The sequence below is a fragment of the Gallinula chloropus genome (assembly GCF_964237585.1).
Source record: "Gallinula chloropus genome assembly, chromosome: 24".
Lineage (NCBI taxonomy): Eukaryota > Metazoa > Chordata > Aves > Gruiformes > Rallidae > Gallinula > Gallinula chloropus.
This window is the reverse complement of record NC_140109.1, coordinates 3071756-3090028: the sequence shown is the minus strand read 5'-3', so window position 1 is coordinate 3090028 and position 18273 is coordinate 3071756. Positions and strand designations below refer to the sequence as shown.

General features: G+C 51.6%; 1 protein-coding gene across 2 annotated transcripts in view; it reads left to right on the top strand.

Moving 5' to 3' along the window:
* The window catches only part of LOC311200695 (protein CEPU-1), a gene marked incomplete at its 5' end in the record, with an annotated part of 131015 nt that overhangs the window by 65337 nt on the left and 47405 nt on the right, over positions 1-18273 (top strand). For both annotated transcript variants that reach the window (XM_084274979.1, XM_084274978.1), the window contains one exon: positions 17213-17445. In XM_084274979.1, coding sequence (XP_084131105.1) covers positions 17213-17445 — 233 coding nt within the window. The remainder of the gene's footprint in view (positions 1-17212; positions 17446-18273) is intronic.

Below are 18273 nucleotides of genomic sequence, written 5' to 3'. Positions count from 1 at the left end.
TGATGGGGACAGTCGTCCTATGAGCCCTAGAAGCTGCTGTAGAGTTGAAGCTGCGCTGCAATTTGCTGAAATCCTTCCCTCCTCTCTGCTCTTCGTGCTAAGGATTGCGTTTAGCGGAGGGTTTCGTGGGAGGCAGCTGCTGTTCCTTGTAGTCTATTGTTTTCAGATTGCCTTTTCAGAGACAAACACTAGCATCCACCAAGGAGTGATGGGCGAGCTCTTTTTTGTAAAGCTTGGCTTTCCTTTCTTCCTGGAGTTCCCTGCAAAATGTCAAGTGCTCTTTTCCCATGTCCTAAGTGCACCGGCTTCTTGGTGTTTTGGGAGCAAATCCATTTACTGGCAGCTAGGCTGGGAAGGATGCTGGAGGCCAGGTCTGGTGGAGGGTGTCCCTGCCCATGGCAGAGGTGTGGAACTAGGTGATGTTTAAGGCCCCTTCCGACCTAAACTGCTTTATGACTCCGTGCCCTTTTCCCACTGTTTGCTCTATGCTGGTCTGGAGTTCTTGGAAAACTGGGTTCATGGTCCTACAAGGATGTATCTGTGATTGCAGATGGCAAAGATTGGCAGTTTTTCATGAGGTAACCCAACAACCAGTTACAAAAGTTGAACAGGACAAGGAAAGTTCAGGCTGCTCTGTAATGTCAAGGTGAGCGAGGCGATGGCATTTAGCGTCGGAGATATCTGGGATTAGTGTCAGCTCTCATGTGGCAAGCCAAATTAGGAATGCAGAGGCTGTCTCTGTTTATGATACGGGGTTGTTAGGCGCTTCAGGTACTGTCATTCTTATTTAAGGATATATTTAAGGATTAACAGTAAGAAGTCCAGCATTAGCAGGAGAGAAATGAATGTTAGTGAGCTTAGGCTTGGAGGGCTTATTTTTGATCACCATCATGTGAGCTGCTTTAGGAGAGATGAGCTCCAAGATGGGGGGGGAGGAAGATTCTTGTATTTTTGCAGGAAAAGAAAACCTTTTGCAAGTTTAAATAGAGATCAGAACTTTGCAACAATGACGGCTGCATGAGTAAAGCTGTGTAACTCCCTGAAGCTGGTGTCTATGCTGGGCTGAGGATCTGGCTCACAGCAGCCAGCCTATTTTTAGCCAGGGTTTGGGGTTTTGTTTTGTTTCTTTCTTTCTTTTTTTCTTATGCAGAATTTGCACGATCAAACAATGTCCACAGATTTCTTTGTTCTTTGAAATCATTCAGTGTTCTTAATTGGCAACCTTCTCTGCTTCTCCTTAATCACAGTTGACTGCAAGTAGGTTACATTTGCTGTGCGTGCTGTCTTGGCTGGCTTGGAGGAGCTATCTCCTGATGCTGCTCCTTTCAGCTGGGTGCTGGCACACAGATTTCCATGCTGCAAAACACTTTCTTACACGCAAACTCCGTGTTTCACTTTGCCTGGCGTCGGCTTTGATGTCAGCTGCCCACAAGCACTGGCACCAGTGGAAAGCTGTTGAAGATTCACAGCTCTTCACATCCCAAGATGAGAAAGGCTCATCTTAAAGCAGGAATGGGTGTGAGGAGCGCTGCTCCTGTGCGGTGAGTTTAGTCAGTTCTGATGGCAGAGAGAGGGGAGTCTCATGGTAGTTTCACCTCCACTTTAAAGAATAGCTTAAAATGCTCATCATGAGCCCCTGTCTGAACCCTCCACAATACCTGTCTGTTTGGATTTAGTGTTGGTTTTTTAATCCTTATTTCTGAATATGATTGTTCAGGTCCAGTGTGTCCTTTGGACTGAGTTTGAAGGATCTTCCACCCTTGGTGTCTGAAAACTTTGCTAAAGCCCTTGCTGGCTGCTGGGGTGGGGACTGCACGGCTCTGGTCTGGCACTCCTTGGGTGTAAGAGAAAAGGGTGGCCAGGCTGAAGGCAGGGGACAGAAGTCGAAAGGGTACCCTGTTTTGCATTAAGGACATGAGCAAGCGGCCTGCTGGGTGGATGTGTCCGATGCTTAAGCAAGCCGGACAGTTAGTGAGTCTCTATTACTTACGCGCTTCCTGAAGCTGAAACAATTGCTATTATCCCACATAATATTGCATGACCTACATTTTTACTTGAAAGCCTCCAGCTAATAATTAGTTTGAGTTTCGATTTATAAATAAACACATTCATCTTCTATTTTTTTTTAAAACAGGGGAAGAAAGCAAGCCTCTTGATAGATGAAATCCCTACCTCTCCCTGCTGCTCTCTGCTTTTTCCCCCCCTGTTCCTTGGACTTTCGGGGAAGTCAGGGAGGAAGGAGTAGATTTGCTGGGCTGGGTGAAGGAGGAGGGTTCAGATGTAATGAGGCCGCTGGGCTTTTTCCTGGGAAACTGCAGGAGCCTCGGTGCTTGGGAGGTTTGGGCCATCTGGATAAATAGGGTCAAGCTCCACTTTGGCAGTGATGAAGCGGCGCGGTGCAGTGGGGTAGCTTGGCCTCACCAAAGGAGCTGTGGAGAGCAGCAGATCAGTGCACAAAAGCACCTAGCAGAAGGTGCATCCCTTCCCCTCCCTGGTTCTCCCGGCACGGTCGGCGTTGCCACTACTTCTCCTCCTCCTCCTTGCCATCCATCTGCCTGCCTGTCCGCTCTGGCTGTGGCCGCATCCGAAAGCACAGGAGACGGCGTTGGCCTTGGGTCAATGCCTGGGACTTGGCACGCGTGCACGGGCAGGGGATCGTTAGGCACGAAACGAGTTGGGTATTAATTAGCAGTCATGGGGAAGAGAGGACCACGGCTTGCGGTGGTACGATCTCTCCTGGAGAGGAGAGATGCAGCTGGGCTGCATCCTGCTCTCAGCTCTGGGAGATGGAAGTTTTCCCCATAAGGTCTGTGGTGGTTGTGGCATGGAGTCAGGCTGCCAACACCACGTGGTCTTTCTCTATGTACTTCAGAGCTTTCTGGTGCTGGAGGTAGAAAATGCAGAAAGCTGTCATAGTCATGATGCTTATACAAAATCCTCATGTCCTCATGCAGTCATTCGTTGCCCAAGCTTTTCCCTGTATTTCCACTAGGCTGCCAGGCTCCCTTTGTTCTGTGGCGTGACACTGTGTGCATGGGTCTGTGGGGTTTTGCAGTTGGGATGGGTTTTCTTTTTTTGCTTTAAAGAGAAAGAGCAAATGGTAAAACTTCCAGAGCCACATCTCCAGAAGATGCATCCTTCCCCCAGACCAGGTGGTCCCTTCCTACCCTGCACCCATCCTTCTCACTCTTGCCTTTTGAATCACTGGAATGTGGCTGCGCTTGGGATTTGATCCAAAGCTGACTAGGGGGAGGAATGACCCAACCCCTGCCCTTCTGCTTAATCGAAAAAATCCCCTAACACACTTAGCTGCACGTATGGGATCCCAGAGGCGAGTTTCACTGTGCCGTGGGAAGGTTTTCATTCTCTGGTAGCACTTGCCCATAAGGTGTTATCCTAAGCGATGCCACTTCAGGTGCTATTTTTACTCAGGAAAATGTCAAATCCTTTTTCGGAACTTAGTGACTTGTTGTCTTGGTAATTTCTCGCAGAAGCAAGATCTATAAAAAAAAATCCCTTATTTTTTTGGCACTAGGCTTTTCTTGTCTATTTTGGACATAAATATTTTTTAGAATAAGAAAAAAAAAATAAATAAATGGGAGCAGCTTTAATAGGACATGAGTGGTATAATCTCTCCCCCAGAATGGCTCTTGTAGGGGCTTCTCAAGGCATGGATGTAAGCGGGGAAGTAGCTGTGTGCACTTACATTTATAATACTGGCTCAGTGTCCTTTGAAGAGGAGTCCTTGTATGCTGAGCTCATACCTGGCCCGTTCTTCCCTTATGTGCTGCTTCCTGAACTGAAGGAAGCTCCCTGGGAGCTGGAAATCCAGTGATGAGTGGGGTTATATCCGTTTTGAATTGAGAGTGGCAGCAGGGAGAAGATGGAGGGGGATGACCCACGATAAATCACATGGCACCTCTGGTAACACTGAGATACTCCACTCCTGCTTCAGGGCCTGGGTGAGGTTAGGGTGGGTTGGTGTGACCCCTCAGCCAGCTCCAGAGAGATTTCTGCTCCTGCTTGGTGACTTCCTGCAGAGGGTGACCAGCTCTGCCCTGTCTTGGCAGGGTTGGAAGCTCCAGGCAGTTGTGGTGACCACTTTGGTGATGATGGAGCAGGTGCTTTGTGGCAGACGGGCTGCTTTTGGGGTGCTCATGCCGTCGTTAGGGGCTCTGAGGTGTTTTAAGCGTGATACAAGGGAAGAGCAAGGCAGGAGCTGCACAGCCCTTCTTGGGAGGGACGGGGATGATGAGCAGTGTCTCTCCAATCACAACAAGATCCCCAGAGTCTGAAAGGAGCAAGGCTTGGGCATGAAAGCCAGAGCTGCCCTAATAAAACATTTACTGGGGTTTGGAGACCTGTTCGCTCCAACACGGCGCATACATATTAAATGATCAAAGTTTCCATGCCTTCGGAGGAGCCGGCTGCTAATCTAATGCAACCCTTGGGCTTTGCTCACCACTGACTCGGCATGAAAGCAAACGGCAGCTCTTGTTTTCCTGTTTAAAAGATTTCCGAGCTAAGCTGGGTGGGTCGCAGTTCAGGAAGCAATAGGATCTGGCAAGGAGGGGCTCGGGAAGCTGTGCTGGGGGTTGAGGGTGGATCATCAGTATCTCTCAAGTCCTGTGCACTTTTGACTCTGCTGCAGGCTATCTCGGTACTGTTGTGGTCTCCCTTCCTCTTGTTCTTGCTCATCTCCTCCCCAGATCGCTCTGTCCTGCATCCCGTTGCCTGATCCATAAAGAGCTCTGCCAGCTTTTTCAGATCCCGGCATGAGTTGCAAAGTGCTGCCAGTGGATTAAAACCAAAGCAAAAAGGGGGGGAAAAGATAAACAAATCCCACCCTCTTCGGATTTATAAACTGAGCACACTTGAGCTGGAAGGTGCCAAGGAGGAAAAGGCAAACACAGGGCCCCCCGGGGTGCCATTTTTCAAAGCCACACAGCCCTTTATTTGACTGCCTGCACTTGTTTCAGCTATGCAGGGAAGCAAGCAGGTAAAAAGCCTGCCGGGGCTACTCTTGCAGAGGAGCTGGGCTCCCTCGGGAAGCCGCTGGTGCTGAGCTGGCTCAGCACCTCTGCAAACCGCCGGCTATCCCATCGTCTGCTGCTTCTGCAGAGCGAATACTTCACCTACTGATCCTCGCTGCTCCGGTGGTTTGGGACTGATGGGTTTGGCTTTCCACTTGGTTACAGCATCTTTTCTGCTTCTTGAGCATCTCCTGTGTCTTTCATGTAATTCCTTAACTAGTTTCCGCTTACTGGCGGTCCCTTTCTTTTATGGTATTTGAATCTGTTTGATCATCAGCAAATCTCTCTCTCTCTGTTCCTCTGATAAAGAAATTAAATCTGGGCACTTGCTGAAGGCTTCCTCTCCACCTCCCTTTCCCTTTCTCCATCCGCGCTCAGTGGGAACTCGGCCCTTTTCTAGGAAAGTAAAATAAATAAAAATTAGAGTTCAAAGCATGACATCTCCTCTTGAAGAGGGTGAGGAGAAAGGGGAAAAAAAACCCCCACCAAAACCACCATATATTCTTACAGATGTGACATCAAAATGGAAAACTATAAAGGATGGATTTTTCAAAGGCTCGTATGGGGACTGAGTTGGTTCAGTAGGAAACAGGCAGCCAGAGTCTCTCCTGGCCCTTTGAAAACGTGTCCCCGAACCACTGTGAGCTCGTTGTTTTAGCTGGAGTGTGGGAACTTCTCCACCTGCCAAAGAGTGGGTAGCAGTCGGCTGTATGGGGAGCGGAGGATGCTGTGGGGAGCGGGGGAGTCGCTTGGGGAAAGGTGGGTGGTGGGAATGGTCTTGGGGCAAAGAGGATGAAATGGTGGCTGAGGTTGGGGTGCTGGTGTTGCCAGCAGCCACCATGCCCTTGGGTCACCTTGTGGGTCTGTTCTCACAGCATCTGGGAGGTCCTGCAGGGTGGTGGATGCATTGTTCATGGCACACTGGTACCCAGGTACGTGCCTATCCTGCCCTGAACCCTGATTATCAGGCTTCTTGCCATACCCCTTGGGCTCTGTGACTTCATCCCGTTCAAACCCCCCAGTACCTTGGCTTAGAACAGGATCCCCTTTTGCAAGTGCAACCTCCCAGCAGGCTCCCTCCCTCCCTTCCTCCCTTCCCTAAAAGCTGTTTTACCCCATGCCATGGGTCAGTACCTTGGCACAGTTGAGGAGATGAAGATCTCATTCACTGTGCAGAGACCTATCCAACAAGCCACCATGGGGCTTTAAGCAGCCATGGCATTCTCTGGGGGCCTCATCCAGCCCAGCATCTGTGCATAGCATAAAGGCTCCAGTGTGCTGGTGGCAGTGCTGCAGCTTCAGCTTAGCACCTCAGCTGGCTTCTGGGTGGCAAATGTTGGACTCGAGCAGGAGCAATTGCATTGCATTACTTGAAATAAAGGGAGTTCCCAAACGCATGTGAAACCTCTTGGCTGGCCCAGTACAAAGGCAGCAGCGTCATGGAGAGGTAACTGTGTACAAAGCAGGCTCCTCTCTAGGTTTGCATTTGTTCAAGGTCAGCAGAGCATCCCTGCAACGGGCAGAATACCTGTGGGCACAGAGACCAGCCCCATGCCATCCAAGCCTGGATTTCACATCTCTGTTTTCAGGGGAACTCATGTCAGTCAGGCAGAAAGATGATTGGTGCCAAGTTCCACAGCTCTCAGCATGCAAAAGCCTTCCCCCAGCTCTAGGCAGGTCACCTGCGTGGCCACAGAAGGCCTTAGGAGGTCGAATAATGTTTCAGACAGTAGTCTTTCCTCAGCTTCTGCACCTTTCCTGAGCTCTCCTCAGTACAAACTCCTTTTCTCTAGCAAAACTTTCTCGCCCACCTCATCCTGTCCCTTCCACTGGTGCTCCTGGAGCATGCTGACTGGCTGATATGGGACACGAATGTTGGGGGTCTCCCTGCTGATGTTAGAGTGCTTTGCAGTGACCTGATGCAATTGATGATTCCTTTTGGGGAGAGAGAGCTGCAGTTACATCATTATTGCTTTTTGTTGGAAAAACTTTTGCTTCTGATGCGCTCACATAAGTAACTGTGGTCCCACGTGTCTCTGGTGGTGGCCCAGCACTCAGTGGGTGGCACGAGGAGGGAGTTTTCATGCTTTTCAGCTGCTGGAACCTGGGCTGCCGGGTGGGCTTGCACCCAGCAGCGTGTTGGGAGTCTTGGGGCTGGTTGTCTCACTGTGAACAGGTCCCTTCTTTGCTCCGTCTGCCTCTGCGTCACCTTGGATTAATTACAGTACAATGCAATATACATTTATAGGGTGTCTGCACGAGTGTCTCAGGGCCCTTTGCAATCTGAAAAATCTAATTAAGGTGCAGCCTCCGACATGAATGCTTATCACCAGCGTGTGTACAGCCAGGCAGAGGTGGCACACCTCCATGGCTCAACCAGGAGCTTGAATCCTCACTCTCGTGGCGTTATTAATTACTCAAAGCTTGGTGAGATGCCAGTCGATACCATGGGGTCTGGCTAGAGAGTGAGCTTTCGGGGAGAGTGGGGAAGCAGAAGATAGCCATCGGTTAGAAACCTGTTGGAGGCTGTTCTTGGCCTGGGAGGAGAAGGAGGAGGAGGAGGAGGAGGAGGAGGAGTCACTGCTTTGCAGGGACATGTGCAGCAGCAGCAGCAGCACGTGTTTGCCAGTGACTTTGATGCTGGAAGGTTATTTATTTGCTGCTGAAATACGAAATGTTGGGCTGAGGAAGGTCCTGCTTTGGGGACCAGGCTGGTGATGGGCACAGCATCATTCCATAGGGTTTGCTTGCAAATCTGTTTGGCCTTTTTAGTTGGTCTCAAAAGAGGCACCAGCTATGGTAACGTTCTCCTTGGGAAGGGAAGGAAGGAGTGCCACAACTGCCACAAAAGTGTAAATAGCCAGGGGAGAAGGAAAAGGAAATGTGAAGTGGCCCTTTAAATGTGAGCCTCCAGAGCCTGGAGCCCAACTAGCGTTCCCTCAAGTATTCAAATGAGATTGCAGCATCAGATTGGTATGCATTAGGCTGGTCTCAATGAAAATTAACATGTAATTGCTTCAAATGAAGTAAGTGAGGAGGTAATCTGTTCTTAAATTGGATTCGCAGGATTTTGTGGTACCATAATGCAGCTGTGAAATGAAATATATTTTAAGGATGATGTCCTCAAGGGGAGAGGGGAGGAAAGGGGTGGGGGGGGGGGGGTGTCTGTATTGGGAAGGGTCCTTTCCCTTTTTCCTTCCCTCTCTTGCTTTTGCTCTCATTAGTGCCATTCTATAAACGTGGAGAGGGTACCGGTGCGCATGGCATGCCCAGGGAAGGTCCTACTGCATTTGGCTCCATTACAATCTTCCTTGATGCCCCTGCTGTCCATCCTCTCCCTCTGCTTGGTTCTCTCTTTTCTATGTGGCACCAGTGTCTCCTCTAGCACCTTCTCTCTCAAGGACATGTCCCCATCCTGCTGTGACAGGAGATCATGAGACAAGGCGCTTGCACTTGGTTCACGTGGCAGACAAGCTCAGGTTGCCATACTGCACGTCGGGTAACAACCCCACTTTTGAGACAACAACGTAACAGGTGTCCTGCTTCTGGAGCTCACCTCCCCAAGCAGCCAGCCCAGGTGAGCTGAGTTAGCCCTGGCTGTTTTCCTCACCACCTGACATCACTCCCCATAAAAGGGGCTGATTGGGGAGGGGTTCTCCTGGTTTCCTCCAGAGCAGACTGAGCGTGGCTGGTGTCAGGTTGGTCCTTGCATTGTTGGGCAGCACTCTGTAATTGCTGGGTCAGTAAGGTACTCTGTGTTATCACTGGGTGTGAGTGTAATTCGGGGTGTTACTGTTCTGCTTCCACAGTGCTTTTGTCAGTAAACTGTCCTTATCCCAACCCATGGAGGCTCCTTCTGTTTCCCCTCTGGGAGTCAGCAAGTGGTGTGTGGTGCTCAGCTGCTGGTTGGGGCTGAACCACCACACAGGGAAGATTTAGTGATGTGGTAGGTTTTGAGTGTCTGTAAGAAATTGTGTAGGTTCTTGCTAGGGTTTCCCTGAGGAGATAGATGTCAGAGCAAGAGGCACAGGTTATTTTCTTGTCTCAATCTCATGTGACCTTGGGTGGGGCAGCAGCTTCTTCTGCCAAAGGGCAAGGGCCTCTCCCCACCACCCTGGGACCCAGAGCAGCATTGTGGGGCTTGGGGATCCATTCCTAGTGGCTTGGGATGCCCTGTTCATCCCACATAGTCGTGTGTTGCCAGGACCAGCTCTCTCCCTTCATCTGAAGGGTTTGCTCATTGTCCTTTTTCTATATATCTCTGCCCATCTGCCAGTGGAAGCAGTATAAGCTTGGGTGTTGTGGTGAGATCGCAATTAGGAGCGCGAGGGAGAACTGGTGTAGGAAGGTGGTGTGATAACTTGTGATGACTCTCGAACTGCAAATGTACAGATGGTGTGTGGCAGGATAAATTTGCTACAGGTAAAGCTGGTCAGTCAGCTGCAGCCAGTATGAGTGAAGGCTCCCCCATCTCCCCGTCTCACCTCTGCAGCATGGTGTCCAGGGCTACTGGAGAGCTCTGCCAGTGCTGTGACAGCCTGATACTCAGTCTTGTGCTTTTCTCTGGGTGGATTTCCCCCATGTTGTCCCCACAAATGCCCTTCAGCCCTCTGATTGTGGCCCTTCTCAGTCCCACTCACCCCTGCTCCCCCTGTCCCACTGCCTCCTGCCCCAGAGCATCCTCAAGCAGCCAGCGCCTGCTCGCTCCTCTCCGCAGTCCTGGCAGAGAGCACTCACCCCTCACCATTCCTGTTTTGTGCCTCAACTTCTAAGGAAAAGCCACTTTAGTGATAATTTCCCACTTGTAATAAGTTAAGTGCATCGCTTCCTTTCGAATACATTTTCAGTGCAGTTAAGCTCAGCAGTCCCTTGCCTGTGTGCGCAGTTAAACGCGCTCCTTTGCAGACCGTTGGGGTGGATGGCATCGCTTTATTCCCGGGCCATTAGTGTCAATTGCTCAAAGCAGAACTGGGATTTATTCAGGGGGCACAGCTCGTAATTGAGTGAGTTCAGCGCTGGGGATTGGCACTGACTGCTGGGAGTGCAGCCTGGAGGAACTTCCCCGCTGGGCTGGAGGAGGAGAGCGGGAGCTGCCAGGGGGGTTGTTGAGAAGGGTGGGGAGTTGGGGTGTCTCGAGTGGCTCAACCCCGGGGGCATGTAGTTGGCAAACGAGTGTTTTTCATTGAACAGTGCATAGAAAGGGGAGACCTGTGCAGGTTTTTGGAGGGCAGAGAGAAGAGATGATTTCTCTACACCTTCTCAGATTGAGGAGACCTTATTTTATGGGGTTTAAACTGCTTGGTAACACTTGGGGGGAGATGATGGGATGGTGATGGAGGTATTTTCTTTGTGCAGCATTCCCCACACCTTCTTTCCAAGCCTTTTGATGTCATGCAGGCAGCTGCTAGACTCTGCACCTGGTCTGGGGTGGTCCCCTCCCTGCAGAAGAACAGACCCTGTTGCAGGCAACCCTGGAAGTAGGCTGCTAGGGAAGGGGGGGTGACTTCTGCCCAGGGCTGTTTACCCTTTTGCATTCCTGCAGGGCCCACCACACCCACTCCCCCACCTCCCCCCAGCAATTCCTTGGGCTGCAGGAATGCAAAAAAGGAGAAAATCAGGAGGAGCAAGATGTCCCTCTAGCTCAGCACAGGATCCTGGCTTTGCAGGAGCTCCCTGGCGGGGTGGCATTTCATTAGTAAACCGCCCATGTCCCCGCACAGCTGCCTACAGGAGGTTTGGTGCTGGCGTCACCCCTGTTCCCCAGGGCCGTCAGCACTTTTGGAGGGTGCCCAAGCAGATGGGCCAGCTCCAGCGTGGCCCTGTGGGGTCAGCCACAGGGGTGAGAGCCCAGGTTAGAGACAGGTTTCCTTGGCACAGGGTCTCAAGAGCAACTGCCCTCATTGATGTTTTGCAGCACGCTCCGAGATGCTGAGATGGAAGATGCTATAGACGTGCAGAGCCCTGTTGTTAGCAGAGACAATGGGAGGATAAATAGAAAGGCTGGATGAGCTGAGCACGGGAGCAGGGGACTTGGAAAGGTGCTGCTAGTGCGCTGCTGCATTGCAGAGAGATAAAGACTTTTCCAGACAAGCCATCCCTGCCTGCTGCATCGCGCCCTGCCTGCTTTGCACCAGTCCTCAGTGCCGGCGTCTCCGGGGTGTTGGATGCACGCAGAGGTGCTGGCGTGACTCGTGGCTGCTCCGTAGCCTGCCTTGTGCTCACTCAGCAGGCTGCCAAGTGGGAGCTCCAGCTCCTTTTGCCTCCCTTCCTTCCTCCCCGGTCTGGTTTCCTCCTGTTTCCTTGGCGTTTGCCAATAAGCTCGTCTAAGGCAGCACGCTGGGAGTTGTTTGCAGCTCTGCAAATCCCGGGCAATGAACCAAGGCGGATCTTTTTGAGCCCAGTATATTATTATTAATGTAATTAGTGTGCATCATTTGCATGTATAAACTTTCAATTGAGGAGATCAGGTACTTTACAAACACGCATTAACGCACCCTCCCTGGCAAGGAGGTGCCAGGTCTCTTTAAAGCCTTGCAGAGGGCAGAAGTGAAGGGCAGGGACTTGCATGGAACTTGCTGCTGGTTGCAGTGTGAGCTGGTGGGGGGAAAGGCAGGACCTCCCAGTCCAGAGCCCCTGACTTCCTCTGCTACAACTGAAATGAAACTGTCTGGGCAGGGAAGAGAGGGGGAAGCACAAAAGGTTTATATTTTCCACATCTGAGGGCTGCTTTTGACCAGCTCAGCGTGATTTTGAAGAGGCACCGGGGTGGCAGCTGATCTGCTTCACCCTGCAGCCTTTGGAGATGCTCTAGTTACTGCGTGGGTTGGAGGGGGTACACGCTAGAGGTAGACACCAGCCTCAGCGGGGTCCCCCCGTTTCCTGCTGGACCCTGCTGCTGAGTTAATCACTGGGTCAGCTCCTGCCTGGCAGGTGTCAGGCTCCCTGTGTGGGGAACTGGCTTCTTGGTCCTGACAGCCGTGCTGTGCTGCAGAGAAGTGCTAAGGCTGCGTCTTCGGTGGTGTCACGTCAGGGTGAGCTGAAGGGATGCAGACCCCAGTGGGGATGAGCCTTAAGCCCCCGTTAGAGCCGCCTGGATGAGCAGTCAGGGCTTTCAGCAGCCTAGGCCCAAGCCCATGGACCATTTTAATCCCATAGTCCATCTGCCACTGTGGATATCCCCAGCTTAGCCCCAAGCAGAGCCTGTTACCTCCGTGGCTTTGCACATCAAGCCTGGTTATCCAAGCTTGACAGACTGAGACCAGTGACCCTGCTGCTGCCCTGCTTGCAGCCTGCAAGAGGGGTCAGCAGACAGCGTTGTTGCTGGAGGTGCACACACCACTTAGCTTGTGTTGATGGGCTCTCAACATGCACTGTAACAAAAATTCAGTACATCTGCCCCAGCTTTCTCTGCTGGCTTTGTGCTTGGTGTGCAGGGTGGCATTGCCTGCCTGTGAGTGTGTGAGCATACGGGGCTGCAGTGACTGTGTCTGAGCGCACGGAAGGCGAGCAGATGCTGGAAATCCTGCTCAAGAAGGGCTGGAGTTGGTAGAAACTGCCAGTGCATGACTTAGCCCGACACAGCAAAGAATAAGGAGAGGGGAAGCCAGGTTGGGTTGTGGCAACGAGGGTTTGGGTTTACTATTTCTTAGTAAAAGAAGCTTCCAGAGCACCTTCTCTGTGGTAAGCACACCTCAGCCTGTCTGTGGTTTGTGCATGTCCCAGCTTTGCAGGGCTGTAAGCAGCACGTGTCCCAAGGGGCTTGGGACAATCTGACCCTGGCTTCCCCTTTGCTTAGGAACTGATGGCCAAGCTTCTGTTGTCACTGGAGTGTAAGCATCATAGGAAAGTCTATGAGAGTGGCAGGGCTGTGGTTGAACACGATTGAGTTGTTCACAGCCCGGCCTTTAATTAATCCTAATAAATAACAATAAAATGTGATAATCACAGAAATAAATCTGAGATGAGAAGCTCCTGCCTCCGGCAGCGGTCTAGTTTAGTTGATCATTTATAGCACAGCGGATGGTGTAGAGGCTGGAAGGGACACGGGGACCATGCAGCTTGTCTCCTTGCTCAGCTGTAATGGGAGACTTCTGCACCTGGTTTTAAACTAAACCCCAAGCTAGTTCCTCCAAAGTTTTCCAGTTTGGTCTGGCCTGTAGCAGAGATAAAACACTGCTGGTGTGGAAGGGGTTGCTTCAAAACCCAGAGGGGTCTGGGGACTGCTGAGTTAGGCTGAGGAGAAAAAGGAAAGACATCTAGGGATGCTTTGAGGTGGGTCAGTGCTGTGGCACAACACGTGTGAAACTGTCAGGTGGCCTGGATTTGGGAAGGGGGTTCCCTAGGGTGGGCACACAGAGAAAGTTAGGTGACAGTGGAAGGAGAAGTGAGTCTGGGAGGTTGTCTAGTGCAGGGGTCAGCTTGGTCCCTGCCCCAGGTTGGGCCACCAAGTTTGCTGGGGTGAGCCTGGATCAGCCTGGTCCCTGCTTCCTCACGATGGAGTTTGTACCCTGATAATCACAATGAAGGCAGCAATCAGGTTGGTAATTTCGCTGAGCTCTTTTCAGTTCTAATTAACATTATTCATTTCTTGTGTGTCCTGCTGGGTTGAGACAATCTGTGCTCTCCAGCCCAGCCCTCTGGAACACCAGCGATCTGTATAAGAGGCAACAAAAAAAGTGTTGCGTGCCAATTACTACACTTCAGTAATTAAAAACCTCCTTCCCCCCACTGCCCAGCCACCTCCTCACCAGTCATTTTCTGTGTGCAAACTCGTGAAAGCAGAGAGAGAAATTCAGGAGGGCATGTCATTGCTGGCTGTGCCATCTGTGTCTGCACCAAAGATGCAGGGTACCAGGGGGCTGCATGAGGTGAAGGCAGGATCAGTGGTCAGGGCGTTCAGCTTTGGCACCCTGTTGCTTATTTATTCCTGATAAACATGGTCATAGAGGCTGCAGTGTGGCCGTTGGGCTCTTTGGGAGCAGGTCTGTGTCTGCAAAGCAGCTGGCTCGCCTCCAGCAAGGGCCACTTTGTCTGCAGAGATGCTATTATGGGTCTGGAAAGGGCAGGACCAGGCTGTATCCTCTTTGTGCCCACTGTGCATTGTGGCCTGGGGAGTACAGGACCAGGATGTGAGCGGACAGGTTGGGATGAGCATGGGTGATGTGTGCATGTGGCTCTTGCCTTTCGTTGGTGCATGCAACTGCCTTAAAATGCCCCAACTCCATCACTCATGGTCCTTTTGAGATGCCCTCAGTGGCAGCAGGGAGCAGAGGGCCTGGTGCAGTGTCAGGAGCTAAGTCTCTCTGCAAACCATCACTACCTACCCCCAGGATGATGCAGCAGTGATGTGCTAGCAGCGTGTCTGCCTCTTGAAGGAAAAACTCTGGGGTCTGGGGCTCTGGGTTTAGAGGGAAAGAAACAGCAGAGGAGAGGGAGCAGCAGCATCTCCTCCTCGTGCCGACAGTCGGCAGTTTTTCATCTTCCTGGAGGAGAAGGCCTTGCCTTCTGAGCAGGAGTGCAATAAGAAGAATTAAGGATCTTGAGAGAGAAAATTACCTCATCTGTTCTTAATTATTTTTACATCTTCTTTTTGGAGGCGAGCGCGCTGTTTTCTGGCACCCCGGGGACCTCTCTCTCCCCCCTCCTTCCCTGGCACATCACGGGGTGAGAGGGAAGGCGAGAGCCTCCAGCAAGGTGGAAGAAGCATCTCTGGGTTTTGCACCTTGCCAGGAGCGGGGTGGGAAGGGGGAGGAGGCTGTGGGCTCAGTGGTGCCTTTGCTCTACACCTGTGCTTGGAGCCCGGCTTCCTGACCGAAGCCAAAAGCTTTCCGCTCTGCTGCTTGCGTGCAGGAGAGGAGGACTTCCCATCCCTGCGCCGGGTTTGAGGAGAGAGGACCTGCTGGAGGAGGGGAAGGGGAGCAGATGGAGGGGCTGGAAGAGCATCAGGTCGCTGCGGCGAGCCTCAGCCATGGGGACCCCGACCGGTGCTCGTGCAAGGAGGAAGTGGGGTTGGCACAGTGGTTGGAAGGAGCTTGGGTAGGAGCACAACCTGCCCTCCTCTAAATAGCATGCTGTATCCAGAGGTCAAAGTGCGTCTTTCCCAGGAGCTGTTTCTGCTCTTTATTATAAATATATATATATATAGGCTTGGGAGCTTTAAGAGGCAGGGAAGGAAATAAAATAACAAGTTTAAGCTTGCCGATCCCAGGGACAGAGAAGCGTGTCTGGGTGATAAGAAGAGATTGTGACCGGGTGCTGTGAAGGGCGAAAGCACTTATTTCACTGTTGCCTCATGCGTTACCTGAGCCCCGATGCTTTTCAAAAGCACTTAAATGCCCATATGATAGAGGGAATGCTTGGATTACACACTGTCTGGCTCCATTATTATCCAGGGATCTCCAAGCTGATGCATTTCACCAAAAAAAAAAAAAAATAAAAGATGGTGTGGAGGAGGAGAGAGGAAATTCATATTTTTAGTTCAGCCTGCTTACAGGTTCTCTGGGATAATCTGTGCAGAAGGGACTGGTCCAAGAAATTCAAGCCGTGTCTGGCTTCTCATCACCCTGTCCTTCTCTGCAGTACGGCTTTGGCAGGGCGGGTGGACACCCCTGTGGTGCCTGCTGCAACTGCAGGAGCCCCTGTCACAGAGCATCGCCATGGGCAGGCCAGAGCCCAGCACCACATCTCTACCTGCATTTTATTCAAGCCCGGGAGGTCTAAGCTACAAGGTCCAGAGTATAATACACTAAAACCATCCCCTGGGAAGAAATCCCAAGTTTTATTCAACTTGAGCCACCCGACTTTCAGGTTTTGCTCAAGTTGTAATGCAGCTGAGAGCAAGAGCAGAGTTCTTGGTGTTCAGCCCAGGCTGAATCTATTGCTTTTTTTAATGCAGACAATAAAAAATCTGCTCACATTTAATTTATTATTATCGTAATATCCTTATGGAACAGCAGTAAAATTGTTTAATTTATCGGATGTTTTTCACACCAGAAAGGGAGGATGGTGCAGTAACTTGGGTACTTGCCTAGCAAATCAGCAGGGGAGTCCTGGGTGTGGACTGTCCATCTCGCCTTGGATGGGTCACTTCACAGGCACCCATCCTCCCTCACCTCTGAACGCTGCGTGGTGAGGCTGGTGGGGTGATCTGCTGCCATGCTCCTTGTTTTGGGGTGCCTCCAAAGTTAATTTGCACCCCAGCTGCTGCACAAGTAGTGAAGTAGATTGGGGAGAATATGAACAGTGGGTCTGAGGCTGAGTGGTTTCATGTAGGGACATTATCCTCCATCTCCAGCACCCAGCAAAGCCCAGATAAGTCATAACAGCTCCGTAGTCCCAAACTTGCTTGGAGAGAAACGGGGTTTCAACTGGCTCAGGGTGGGACGATGCCCTTGCTTGAGGACCTGGGGACAGAGGGTTACAGGGCAGGTGGATACCTGGATTTGTGCTGTGTTGTCTTCTGGGGAGGGGAGCATCCGGTTGTTAATGAGGGTGGAAATAGGTTTGTACCTCCAAAACACCACTCGGCAGCTGAAATGCTAAGCTGGGGTAAGCGGAGGAGATGCAGCGATGCAGATGATGGGAAGGGAAAGAAGAGCTGACAGAAGGGACAAATGGTAGAAAGCTCAAGGATTCTCTTTAGAGGTGTGTCAGAGCTGGCTTTCTCCTGAGATAAATTTTCCTCGCTCCTTTGTGAAGCAGAGCGAGCCGCTTTCCCGCCTCCGCTTTGCATTTCTTTGCCTGGCTGCAGGGATATGAAGGTCTGCAGAAAGAATGACAAGTGATGGGTTTGGGCAGGAGATACCAACCTGCACCCAGCCCTACCCCTTGCCCCCTGAAAGTCAGGTTTGGGCTCAGGGGAGGGGGGAGGTTTTGGCTTAAAACTGGTTGCCTCTGAGTCTGCAAAGGAGCCAGTGGGAACAGGGGGGGTGAAAGGTCCTTTGGTGATGGCTGCTGGGTGGCTGTAACCTCCCTGGATCAGAAATCATTGTGAAGCTTTTGGGAATATCTCTAGAGCCACCATTTGAGATGGATATATCAGTGCCCTGAGCGCTGCAGGTAGAGTGCTGACATTGGACACTGAAAACACTGCAGAGCTGAATGTAGTGCCAGGAGGATCGGGGAGGTCAAAGTTGCCCATGAGCAGTGTGCTGATGGGTCACCTCACTGTGTCTCCCCAGGTGCTCCGTGGATAACCGAGTGACCCGAGTGGCCTGGCTGAACCGCAGCAGCATCCTCTATGCCGGCAATGACAAGTGGTGCTTGGACCCTCGGGTGGTGCTTCTGGCCAACACCAAAACCCAGTACAGCATCCAGATCCAAGATGTGGACGTGTACGATGAGGGCCCCTACACCTGCTCCGTGCAGACAGACAATCACCCCAAGACATCACGTGTCCATCTCATCGTGCAAGGTAAGAGGAAGGGAATTTGTACAGGGGTTGGGCTCGGTGCTTTGATTTCTGTTCATCCCTTTTGCCCTGGTGTCTTCTCCTCCCATTGCTCCTACATTGAGCCTACTGCATGTAAGACAACACAGTACAAACGTAGAGGCTTATCAACAAGCCCGGAGAGTCCTGGTGAAGCTGGGCAGCACCCAGGTGTTTGCGATCGCATTTATCCAACGTTCCTGGAGTCATCATGGGGCTCTGATACAGGCAGCTCTGCCTCCTGAAGCAGTCACTGGCAAACCCACATTGCTGTTTGTTGTTGTTGCTGTATTTTGATGGGGTGTTTTTTTGTTTTCCACGCTGGAGGCAATGCCCGAAGTAAAACCTGTGTTGGGGGGGAAAAAAAAAGAGAGAGCTGGCAGATTTGTGTACTCTGCGGGGGTGTGTGTGTGCCTAGCAACAATATGTGTTTGTGTGTGGAAACTCTGTACTTCTGTGAGGAGGAGGAGGAGGAGGAGGAAGGCCAGCAAGGGGTGGCAGAGTACTGGCAGTGGCTAAGTGTGCGTTTGCTGGCGCATTCTCATGCCTCACCGAGGCTGCATGGTCCATGGGGGTGTGTACATGCACGCCTTAGCAAGTGTGCAAGCACACCCAGGCCCTTGGGAGGGGCTGGACAAGTGTGGCTGCACATGATGCTCGAGCAGATGGATGTCCATGCATGATAGCTCCCATATTTGTGCTCCAGGACCTGTGCTGAGCAAGGGGCAGCCTGCCTGGTGCTATGGCCGGGGCCCTGTGCACTCTCAGGGAAACAGCCTTGGGGAAGATTAATGGAAAATTTCTAATCCCTTG